Source organism: Nuphar pumila, chromosome 14 (assembly GCF_984573655.1).
Source record: "Nuphar pumila chromosome 14, dmNupPumi1.hap1.1, whole genome shotgun sequence".
Classification (NCBI taxonomy): Eukaryota; Viridiplantae; Streptophyta; class Magnoliopsida; order Nymphaeales; family Nymphaeaceae; genus Nuphar; species Nuphar pumila.
In genome coordinates, this window is record NC_143262.1 from 35,953,649 (window position 1) to 35,966,633 (window position 12,985).

The following is a 12,985-nucleotide window of genomic DNA, read 5'->3' on the forward strand; positions in this document are numbered from 1 at the left end:
AGTATTGTTTTCGTTATGAGCTTTAATTTCAGCTCCCATGGCCTTTCTCCAATTGGCAACGTTTGGTGGGCTGCTAAAAATTGAGAAAAAGTGAGGTAGTGGTAAAGAGGAAATGACCTTCCCTTCAATTTTGAGACAGTTGGATGTGCATAAAGTGTAGCACAGTCACATTAATAGTCATTTAGATAAGCAGGTTTTGATCCAACTCAGGCAGATCACCTAAGTGAATTTCATTTTAAGCATTCTCATGATGTGGACCAATTTCACTGGACTCGGGATTTGATTCTAAAGATGGTTCGGCAGTTTGGCTCAACAGTAATGGATGCCTCCAATGGTTCAAAAAGATTTTGATCTTCATTCAAAGGAATTGGAGGGACAAGGTCACTGACTTGGTGAATGGGAAGATTTAAAAGGAAATATTTTTCATGAAAAAAATACTTCTTGACTCACAAAGATGGAATGAGTTTCATGATCAAATACTTTGTATCTTTTTTGTCGGAAAGAATATCCAACAAACACACATTTATAAGCATAAGCATAAAATTTGAGTTTGTGGCACATAAGCAACAAAAAACTCTCAAATGTTTGTATTTTAGCCTTGTACCGTACAATACTTCATGAGCAGTTTTTTCCAATTTCTTCACCCATATAGGTTGTAGCAACCCAATTGATAAGATAGGTTGTAGTAAGAATGAATTCTCCCATTTGATAGGCAATTTTGCTTCTGAGTGCAAGGCTCTAGCAATCACAAGCAAATGCATATATTTGCGTTCCACAACCCCATATTGTTGGGTGTCACAACACAATTATATTGGTGAGATATGCCATTATCATTTAGTCAATTTTGAATGTCATTGGAAAAAAAATTCTAAACCATTTTCTAATCTAACACATCGCTTGAGAGTGATTGTGTTTTAATCATCACAATGTAAGTTTACAATATTTATTTGGTTTGAGATTTAAATCTCATCATAAACACTCAAGTAGCTCTACTACAATGAGGAAATAATGTGCTCGTGTAATAGATAGAGTAGGATAACCTCCCCATATATATCAAAATGAGCAAAATCAAAATGACATATTCCCTAGGCTTATGCAGTTTCATGCATATGCGCTTATTTTGAAAAGAAAAACCTTGCGCGCAGAAAGGTTGGTAGCTGCTGTTGAAACGCTTCCACATGACCAAGGACTGTTCGCAACCAGATGACAGTTCTATCTCAAGAAACTTAGATTTTGGTTTCAAAAGGAAAGAGGTTTGATATTTCTCAAAGGCTGTGTAGGTATGGATGCTTTAGGAATTTCCTGTTTGGCAAAGCGGAACCTCTGTAAACTTGCTTTTTGCTTTGGAAAGCAAACCTTACAAAATAGGATGAGTCCAGTAAGAAATAGGTGAACGCCAAAGGCCCCAAACCCCTTTAAGACTCCCAGAAGGTAAGGTCATATGTGGGAGGTTCAATCAAGAATACATTTTTGGAAAGAGTTCTTGACCCCAGCTCTAGGGATGGCAGTGGACCGGGGGAAAGTGGGGCCCCGCCCCGTTTGGACCGGGGATGAAGGGTATGAAACGGGGATGGAGGCGGGGACAAAGGTTAAAATCCATCCCCGTACGGGGGTGGAGGCGGGGATGGACGTGCACTTTTCCCCGCCCCAACCACTTTTCCCCGCAATATCCCCACTCCGTCCCGCCTCATCCCCGTTTGAACCAGGGATGGAGGCCATGAAACAGGGATGGAGGATAAAATTCATTCCCCACCGGGGATGGAGGCGGGGGTGGAGGATAAAATTTGAGGCGGGGCGGGGAGGCGGGGGTGGAGACCTTGTTCCCCGCCCCGCCCCACTGCCATCCCTACCCAGCTCCAACCGAAGTGTACTTGAACTTACCAGCTCCCAAACAGTTCAGAATCAAGAATGCCTTATTGGAAAAAGTTATTGACCCAACCGCAATGGAAGTGTACTCGAACCTACCAGCTCACAAACAGTTCAGAGGCTGCAAAGACACCATCAAGGAATGGTTTTGATAGGCCTAAGAACCTAAACCACAAGGAGAGGGTACCCCTACAAAGTGATTCACAATGAACATGGCTCTTCGGGAGGTGCTCAGGCTCACTTCATAAAGTTTGACTTGAGCTTGTCTAAATAAACTGAGCTCAAGCCCGGCTTTATGCTTTGATTAGTTAAATGAGCCAAAGCTCAAATATGACACACTTAATAAAACTTAGATGTTCTTGTACTATTATTATTAGCTTTATTATTATCATCATCATCACCACCACCACCATCATCGTATGTGTTAATATATTATGGTTATAATTGGTTTGTGACAAATATTTCAAACAATAGGTTGCAACCTTAACGAATAGGAGGCTGTACGTACTTCTATGAAACGGGTGTTCTCAAGATATATTACTCCCCTTTAAGCTCAAACGTGTTTGCAAAATGAATTTGTTCAACAAAATTCTAGCAGATGAAGCAAAGCCCATCTTGAGCAAAATCAGCCAGAGCTTGAACAAGACAGCCCACATCCGGATTGCTTTTCCAGTTCATTTTGTACCAAGGGGAAGCATGAACATGCCAGACAGAGTTAAAAGTTATAACTGCCCGTGCAGCATAGCACGTGCACAAGACCCAATTGAATGGAATCAATAATCAACCTGCATTGTCGAGGGTCCAGCGTGCAAAGCTAGCGGCAACTCCAGTAACGTGATGTGAAATCTGTTCCACTGGTGCCATCTGAATCAGATGAAGGATCGAACAGGTATGACCTATCTCCAACCCAATGGATGGGATCAGGGTTAGATCCTGGCCAGACACAACACTGAATCAGCTTCAGCTTGATTCCTAGACGGCCAGATCTGACAAGGTTATCAAGGCATGCTACGGTGGGCAACAAAAAGCCAACTTTACACAGAATGGACGGTGGAATTAGGATCTATCTTTCACTTTAGCATAAAATCTAAAAGAACAAGTGATAAATAATCACAAAATTGAAGGTACCCAAAGTACTGTCAAGGAGGGAGATTCCCGAACTTCATTACACTGGCCAATAAGAAAAATCAATGGCAATCTTTCAACACCACCGCAGAATGGGTGTCATTGCAGCAGATGCAAGGAGCACAAGCACCAAGATTTTAATGCAGCATCCATTTCGGTTTCTCAGGTTTGCTGCATTGCTGGTGTCTCAACAAAACTTTCACCTCAGGGAGACATTACAGACCAGACCGACACTGATTATCTGGAGCTGAAGCATCTTACAGGGAGATTGCGATCTGCCCCACTCATCTCTCATCTAAAACACCTCATGAGCCTTCTCATAATACCTATTTATATATGGAGACTGATGGAAAACCCTGTCAGCATGCTGAAGAATTCCCAGAAGGAAATATGTACTACCCAAACTAAACAATTATTGTAAAAAATCTACTATTACGCACTGAAACATAAATATCAGAATGGGAAGTGATTTCAATCACAATATTACCACCTATTCTCAGAAAAGTTAAAAATCGCATAACCATGCATACCTTAGAAGTTGATATATCTGGTGTATCTGGTGTCTGAACTGGATAGAACTTGTAAAATCTCATCTTCTGAAGGTTTTCCTTTGCTTCCTCACTCATTTCCTCAATGGCTTTTCTCCGGGACTCCCTAGCCTGCAAAAATAATCAGACATCATGTAAGCCATCATGAATGCCAAAAGAGAGCCTATCTCATTTTCTTTGCTTTGATACCTCTCTTTGCTTTCTCTTACTTTCTACCACCCTTTCTTTGACGAATTTCTGGCAAAGGGAAAGAATATCACACATGCACTTGTCAGCTAAGTAAAAGAAAAGATAACGAGCACATCATCAGATTTGTCATACCTTAAACTCGTCTTTGTGATCAGCTGGCAAAGCTTCCGCCTCAATTAAATCATTAGTGAACTCCTGTGCATCACATTATCAGGACGGTTCAGAATTAATATTTCCAGTATGCTGAGAATCATGACAAGGAAACCAGCAATCTTGCACCAACTTATTACTAATTTTGAGAGGTTGGTCAATTCAAAAATATTCAAGGTTTCATCTAAAACCAACTGAAAATACACCAAGCACTCCAGGAATGTGTAGATTCTGTGAATATGAGAAAATGAAAAATCAATTTAGCTCTGGCATTAGTTTGGCTGCTGAGAAGCAAAACAGCCAAACAGGTAGTTCTCATTAAAATGAAACTGGGCTAAGCTACTCATGGCAACAAGGATGCACAATACAATAGTTACCAACGTAAGAAGTGTGGGAGGTGATGTGTGAATTGACAGGAAAGTAAATGTATAAGAAATGCACAGAGTCAAGCCCGATGTGTTCAGGAAACACAAGGGGAAAGTAAGTAGTGACAATGATAAATAGAACAAAACACAAAAAAGTAGATAAAACCCATGGTTTTACTTTTCTTCTAAGAATTTTTTTAACCAAAAACACCCATTATGTGTAAGGGTTCTATAATATTTTTAAAGGAAGTATTAAAACAAACTTTTTATTCTCTCCAAGGTTTTAAAAGCATCAGGAAGCCACGCATGACACTATACAAAGAGAGAGAGAGAGAGACTAAATACCTCAAGCTCATCCAATTCCCAATCAAAGTCTGCAACCACCTGCAAAAGTAAACCTAGTTAAATAGTGGAACACCAGTTAACTATGTACAAGGAAAAGTTTTTTTTTCCTTAGTCTTTTTATTTTAGAAGGATAGCTTTATTTTAGATGAGCAATTGACTCCTCAGCCTCATAGTACATACAGCACTGGCTGGCTAAATAGACGCCCTTGAAATTTTTCGTTTTTCTTACCTAAAGATAGGATCCATGCAAACATTTGAGCTCTAGGTGACAGACCTAAACCCCATAAAATAGGTTTGGGTAATGGGGCAGCAGCTCTTGGTTTCATCATGGCCCTGTAGAAGGAGGCCACAATGAAATCCCCCAAGATGGTCCACGACCATGTGATTTGATCATCCTTGTCAGATGACCGGTGACTACTTAGGCACTGCATTAAATCCATCCATTGTTGAAACTCATTCAGTAAGATTTCTGTGAAGGAGGCCACAATGAAATCCCCCAAGATGGTCCACGACCATGTGATCTGATCATCCTTGTCAGATGACCGGTGCCTACTTAGGCACTGTTGAAACTCATTCAGTAAGATTTCTGTGAAGGATCACCAACCAGCCAATGCTAGGATCTACGTCATATAGACACTCTATTTTGACTTCGCATATCATGTCCCCTTGTATACTAGTCATATTAAAAACTTCATAAGAACGGTTGTATCCCCATCTCCGCAGCTGTATCCATGTGACAGAGACTAGGATCCAGCATTGACTGAACCTGGTTTGGGAATTTAGCTAATCTGAAAAGAACAGGAAGATTGATAGAGGTTGACTCCTGCAACATGAATCTAGCCAAAGGTACAAACTGTCACCCCATCCAACCTGGGTATGATGAACTGCTTGAAACAACTTAGGGCATGAAGGCCTCGATCTGCACTGCCAACTAGAGTTTTCCACCCATTGTCAAGGTGATCCTGTAATCTGTACTTCCTTTTAATAAATAGCAACAAGGGTTTAACCTTCATGCATAACGACCACCACCATTTCCCCATAAAGGCCAAGTTGAAGGAGACAACACTTGATGATGAGTCCACCCAGGCCCCATGGGGCAGCAACAGTGTCTCAGCTATACCTTTTGTTCCCATGATGTTGGCCCCCACAGAAGTGTTTTCATGAACTCGTTAAGATGCATCCCTGTCATTTTGAGCAGTCTCAAGATGGAAAAAAGACAGGCTGTCATTGCTTCTAGGACATGCTTTACAAGGGTAATCCTCACTGCAAAGGCAGAAGTGTTTTCCAGATAAAGGTTGCAGTCTCTTATGAATTTCAACTTCGCTCCAAATCAATCCCTCAAAATTCGTTTAATATGACATGCCCAAGTAGTTCAGTCGGAGGGCACCATTTTTACAGCCAAAGATTGCTTCAGCGTCACAAATGAGTGCATCACCCACATTAAAGACAACAAGACTGCATCTCTCATCATTAATTGCTAGGCCTGATATGATTAAGAAACCCTGTAGTATAGTTCATGCTATGAGCATTTGCTCACTAATGGCTCCTCCAAAAACTAGTATATCATCTGCAAATTGCATAAGTTGAGGCCAACTTTGAGCTAGATTATCATGACCTTTGCCTCCACTTTGTTTCCTCCCAAACATGCAAGTCTGTAACGTTCTGAATTAATTGGTTCATTTCCTTTTCCAACTAAGGTGTCACCTACTATTGGTCTATGGACATTGACAATTGGATAGCCTCTAATTTATCTCCCAAGTGACAATCAAACTAAATTTTGCTTTTCCTTCATTTCTTGCAAACTTTTTAGTGCTTGATCTAAGATGAGCAATCTTCTTTGCTAAATGGAATCGTGTTCAGGGTCATTGAATCTTCTGACCACCACTACACTACATTTTCCTTGAAACCCGACACATGAGCCACCACCCCTTAAATCTAAAATATGTGTTGTCTTTAAACCCATTGCACCATTCAATGAAGATAGCACCATGATCAGATATGGTCCTAGGCCAGATCCGACCATTAATATCATAAAATAGATTCAAGAGCTTTGGTGTTACCACGAAGAAGTTTCGTTTTATCATAAAAGGAGATGAGTGGTTATTTGACTGTGTAAGGTTGTTCAATAAAACATCAACCAAACTCCATTTGTTAATGAATTCTCTGAAGTGATGCATCAGTTTCGTTTTATCATAAAAGGCGAAGAGCAGTTATTTGACTGTGAAAGGTTGTTCAATAAAACATCAACCAAACTCCATTAGTTAATGAAATCTCTGAAGCAATGCATCCCCAATGTGATAAACAACAAATTGTTCCCACCACCCAAGCTTAACATAGCATTGAAATCTCCTGCAATGCACCAAGGATCATTGAAGGATTTCTGAATTGAGATGAGCTCTAAGTAAAATTTGTTCTTCCCATGTCCTGTGGCTGAACCATAGACCATCATAAACAAAAAATTACGATCCCCCAAACCCCCTTTAAAATAAGATCCCCAAAACCCCTCTGTATGTGGATACGGTGAGCTTCTAGTTCCAACAAATAATAATCCGCCTAAGGAGCAATATGTGGATACGGTGAGCTTCTAGTTCCAATAAATAATAATCCGCCTAAGGAGCAATTAGTAGAGAGGGCTGCAAAGTGGGGGTGTTGACATCAATTGTTGATGTGTTGCATAAACGGAATCTCAATCTTTGTTTCCATTATGCCCAAGGTGTGTGTTATGATCCTCGATCTAACAAGGAGAGAGAGAGAGAGAGAAGAAAAAGAAGAGTATTGTTTCACTTCGAGGGGAAATGACCTCCAAAACACCCTAACTGGGTGGCTTTCTCATTAACATTCAATATCCCACTCATTACATGGATGAGACTATTTATAGACGCCTATACAGCTAAATGGACCTAGGTCCTAATACCCGATCTATCACATTATTTGGTCTCACTACCCAGATGCTCCTCTTCAAGAAAATCCAAATTTCATGCCCATTTATAATACGGAATATATACATACCCACACCCACATCATAGATGTAGGGTCATAACAATTCCCTCCCCCTTGATAGGCACCTTGTCCTCAATGTGTGCAACAATGTTTTGTCGTTGTTAGTTGTAGCAATGTGGAAAGGATGCAGTCAAATAATTGTTGTGGACGGCCCAAAGATCATCATTGGAATGTGAAGCTGGCAGATGTAAACAATAACACCTCCAACATTGCATGACTGCAATTCCTTACTGTCATGTGGATGAACAGAATGTGCAGATCTGATAATGCCCTGGGTGGCAACATTCCTAGACAACAATTTTTCTCATGTGAAAATTCAGATATTGGCTCTTGCCTATAGGGAATAGCCACTTTCGCACTCTCCAAGTCATGTGCATACTGAGTGTAAGGCAAATTTTTCGTGTGGCGGCACTTATAACATTGGTTTGGCCTCCCACACAAATTCAGCAAGCAATTCTACAATTTCTGCAGTGGTTGGTTCAATACAAGGTGGTTGCATACAGTACATGAAAAGCTTCCTAAAGGGTTCAGCTCCTATATATAAAGACAATAATTTCTGGATCTATTCTTGATCATTCTTGAACCTTCCAACCTAATCAGCTGGGCAAGGCTTACAACTTTGACAAGTAGAATTCTCTGTTGTTGGAACAAAGCCCTACCTCTGCCTTGCATGAACCTTACTTCGACGCATGAAAGTGTCAATGTATATACATATAGGGGTACTTTAGTCTTTTTGTACATGAAGGGTATTGTGGTCACTGTACATTTTTTTCCTATTTTATTTTCTTTCACTTTCATTATTGTACATTCTAGAAGAGGGATGGCGTTTTTGGTCTTTTGACCATAGAGCCGTTGGGATCGCCCCAACTGCTACATTTCTAGCAGTTGGGGGAGGTCCCAACAGCTACTCTTGGTCTCCTTTGTGTATATAAAGGGGTTGATACCCCACACTATGTAAGCTTTTTCTTAGAGCATTTTATCAATATAACTCTACTATGTGTTGTGTGCTCTTAAGTGGCTGATTTGTGTGGTTTTTGTGTTTATGTAATTGACCCATAAGTGGTCATTGTGATTGTGTATGCCCATAAGTGACATTTGAATTTCTTTTGTCCGTTCTTCCTTGTTTTCGACTAAGAACCTCTGGATGTGAGTGTTTTGTGATAACCAACGAAAATGACAAGCAATCTACGAGAGCCATCCCCGGTGTATTTTTTGGGTATGGTGAGAGTCAAAAGAGATTTTGATGTTATGATTTTGAAAATGATAAATTATATATTTCAAAAAATGTTACTTTATTAAAGAAAGAAAGTTTTTTTGATAAAAATATGCCTAGGAGAGAAGACGAATATATATTTTTAGAATTGAATTCTAAGAATGATAGTGATTTGAAGAGAATGAGATTGACAATAATGAACCTCAAATGCATACTTAGTACGGTGGACATCAGGCTAACTCTTAAATTATTCAATATAAAAGAATACAAGACAATTATGTCACATGGGTGCGGGTGTGGGTGTGGGTGCGGGTGCGGCACTTTAAAAAAACATGGGTGCGGGGGTGCGGCAAAAAAATCATACCTGGATCAGATTCGGATCTGTCCCGGATCCAAACCCGATAAAACAATTGTTGTGTGCTTTAAATAAGCACGCAGGGCAGGGTTTCTATTCGAGAAACCCTCCCCATGCTGCTCATTCTCTCTGCTCGCTCGCCTTCTCCCCCCGCCGCAGGCTCCCTCTTTCCCATTCGTTTTCCGGCCACCTGACGCCGACAAGCCCCACGTGCCAGCGATGCAACAGCCTCCTTTTAGGTGAGCTCCCTCTCCTCTCTCTTCTTCTTTTTCTTCTTCTTCTTCTTCTTGAGGCGAGCCCAGAGTTACCAGTCGAGGAAGCAGGAGCGGGAAGCGAGGCACTTTCAAAATTTTAGGAAGCGAGAACCCTGGGATGACTTGGAAGAAAATTACAAACCGTCTCGGAAGCGACCTAGGAAGTGAACCGGAAGCGAGGGGGAAGCAAAAAAATAAAACTACAAAAAATAAAAAATAAAAAAATGAAAAAAATGGGGAAGCGAGGGAGAAGCGTGTTTCCTCCAAAAAAGTGCACTTCCTGCGCGTTTCAGAAGCGTGACGTTTTGCGCTTCCGAAACGTGCTTCGGGAAAGTGTGTTTCCCCATGCACCTAGGCGCTTCCGATAACTCTGGGCGAGCCTCTCTAGATGGGGTTTTCTTTTTTTTTAAGTATCGGGTTGACCGCACCAAGTGCCCCACCCTCACGCGCACTCGCGTCATGTCGACGCGGGTGCGGCACCTGGTTAGCCGAATCCATATGACATAGCAAGAGAACTACCATCCAAATACCTTAAAAAATATTTTAACCTACAAGCCCAAAAAACTAAAAATATTAGGCACTCTGAAAGACAACATAAAGAACCTAATAGATTCGTGACATATGAGTCATTTGCCCCTCAATACAGAGTACTACCAAAAATTTTCTCCTACTTTGAACCAGTCTCATATAATCAAGCTCAGTGTTTTTAAAAATGTGCCCCGCCTTGAGGTGAGGCCCTCTGCACCTCAAGGCGCCTGCCTGAGGCGTGAAAAAAAGAAGAAGAAGAAGACGAAGATTTCAGTTATGTAATCAATTTCTTAATTACTTTTATATGATATATTTAATTAGTTTCTTTACTTTTTATATGTTAATCTCATATATTTTAACTTTTATAGGTTAATCTCATATTTTTTAGTACTTATTTGAGATTTTTTATTGCTTATTGGTTGTTGCTTTATAGGACATCATATTTTTCAATTATATAATTAGTTTTTCAGTTATGTAATCAGTTTTTTAGTAACTTTTATATGTTAATCTCATATTTTTTAGTACTTATTTGAGATTTTCTATTTCTTATTAGTTGTTACTTCATCAATAAAGCATTTTTTTATTTATTTGTAGTTTTAGATATTTTTTATAATTTTTTTAAGCTTTCAAAAAAAATTTTGAGGCTTACGTTTATGCCTCACCTCAGTTTTTGGTGGAGCGCCTCGCTACGCCTCAACGCTTTTCACAACATTGATCAAGCTAAAAACTATCCAGAATGGCAAAATGCAATGTGTAAAGAAATAAGAGCATTAGAAAATTCTAAAACTTGAGAATTGACCAACTTACCACCTGAGAAGAAATCAATAGAAAAATTATAGGAATATGGGATAGATTATGATGAAACATTTTCTCTTGTCGCCAGAATGACTACTGTTAGAACACTTATAGTTGTGGCTATTATGAGGAAATGGCATATCTACCAAATGGATGTCAAAAATGTTTTCCTTAACGGAGGATTAAAGGAAGTGTATATGGATCCACCACCTGGGTATGATATTCTAAATGCAAAGAGGTTCATCATAAAAAGGCCTTGTATGGTCTCAAACAAGTACTGAAGACCTGTTATGATCACTTTAGTTTTGTTATGACTAGTCTTGGATACTTTTTTTGTTGTACTGACACTGCTTTATTTGTTAAGAAATCTGCTCCAGGGATTTTAATTTTGCTACTTTATATTGATGACATGATCATAAGAGGGGGAGATAAATAAGAAGTAAATTATATTAAATATGTACTCAAACATAATTTTGAAATGACTGATTTAAGTTTTCTTAGATTTTTCCTAAAGATTAAGTAGCGTATTCTCCCCGACGATATTTGTTAACTCAATCTAAATTTGCAATTGAGATTATTGAGAGGGCTAAACTAACTGACAAGAAAAGAGTAGATACACTCAAAGTTATCAACTCAAAGATGAAGATTGATGATGGAACCCCATTGGATGATCTCCCTCTATATAAACAGATGATCAATGTCCTGACATACTTGACCATCAACAGACCAGACATATCTTATAAGGTTCACACTGTTAGTCAATTTTCAGCACTCTCTTACCTCAATTCATATGAATGTTAGATATTTAAGAAATTTTGTTTACAAAGGATTATTATTATCTTCCTCCTCCCTTCTTGAATTAATTGTATATTCTGACTCTTACTTGATAGGAGACTCCTTGGTGTCCTGGAAATGCAAAAAGCAACAAAAAGTGTCTCTGTCATCCTGAGAAGCCGAGTATCGGGCTATGGCCACCACAACATTAGAAATTGTTTGATTGAAGAGCTTACTAGCAGACATGGAAGAACGACCAACATCACCATCTAGATTATGTTGAGATAACAAAAGTGCCATATACATCACTGGAAATCATACTTTTCATGAGTGCACTAAGCACATCGAAATGGATGTCATTATGTCAAAGAAGAATTTATTTGGTTGTCACATGTCATATTTGAATATAAGCTAGCAGACTTCTTCACTAAAACTCTTCCTTCTTCTATGTTTCATTTCTTGTTAGGCAAACTTTTGAAGATCACATCGTAAGTTTGAGGAGTGTCAATGTATATATGTGTAGGGGTATTTTAGTCTTTTTGTAAATGAAGAAGTATTATGGTCATTGTATATTTTTTTTCTTTTATTTTTATTATTGTACATTCTAGAATAAGGATGGGTTTTTGGACTTTTGACCAAAGAGTCGTTGGGGACAACATTTCTAGCCGTTGGGGAAGTCCCAATGGCTACTCTTGGTCTCCTTTGTGTATATAAAGGAGTTGAAACCCCACACTATGTAGGCTTTTTCTTAGAGTATTTTATCAATATAATTCCATATTTTTATGTGTGGTGTGTACCCTTAAGTGGCTGATTTGTGTGATTTTTGTGTTATGTAATTGACCCATGAGTGGCCATTGTGATTGTGTATGTCCATAAGTGACATTTGAATCTCTTTTGTATTCCATTACATTCCATTACAGAAAGGAATGCCTTGAGCTGATGCTGGTGGAAGTTCAAAATAATGTTGTATAGCCTAAAAGTCAAGAGGCGCCTCGATAACCCCAGCTGCATCTCATCTTGCACCATTGCCAATAATCTCTTTAGATCTGATTCGAATATTTCTGTTGTCGGATCAATTTTTTGGTAAGTCAAGAGGGCTACAGAATTAAACAGCATGAGAATGTTTTTTCGATATGTGGAAATGTGCAGCTCATGCTTCTGATCATTTTCAAAGGCTGCCCTTAGAGCTGTGCTGGTTTGGGTCGGCTTCAATCCAATTGTGAGGACTTGTACGGCATGGCTTGGGCTTTTGCTATTACTGACCTTGACAGCAGGTCATGTGGTATGGTCATCGGTACAAGGGCAGGCCAGTCCCATAAGAAGTGCCAATCTGAAGAGCAGGTTGTGAAGAGAACCTTTGAGTTTCTGTTGGACTTTTGACTGGTGTTGCAAGTGAGTCATAAAGAAGCTTGAGTATCTTTATTTGATCCAGAGAAGCAGACATGGAACAGAATCATCAGGATGCAGGACTTGCAGTT

At 39.5% G+C, this 12,985-nt stretch overlaps 1 protein-coding gene across 4 annotated transcripts in view; it reads right to left on the reverse strand.

The window, feature by feature from the left end:
- Positions 1-2,276: 2,276 nt before the first annotated feature.
- The window catches only part of LOC149816760 (myosin-H heavy protein), a 28,993-nt gene continuing 18,284 nt past the window's right edge, over positions 2,277-12,985 (reverse strand). Inside the window, exons 10-14 of one of the 4 annotated variants that reach the window (XM_089988026.1) lie at positions 4,589-4,627; positions 3,861-3,923; positions 3,729-3,776; positions 3,522-3,650; positions 2,277-2,799 (exon numbers count right to left, since the gene is read on the reverse strand). In XM_089988026.1, the coding sequence (XP_089844152.1) occupies positions 2,647-2,799; positions 3,522-3,650; positions 3,729-3,776; positions 3,861-3,923; positions 4,589-4,627 (432 nt within the window). In that variant the 3' untranslated portion in view covers positions 2,277-2,646. Of the gene's footprint in view, positions 2,800-2,912; positions 3,359-3,521; positions 3,651-3,728; positions 3,777-3,860; positions 3,924-4,588; positions 4,628-12,985 lie in introns of those variants that run through there. The other 3 variants (XM_089988029.1, XM_089988028.1, XM_089988027.1) reach the window with 3 other exon arrangements.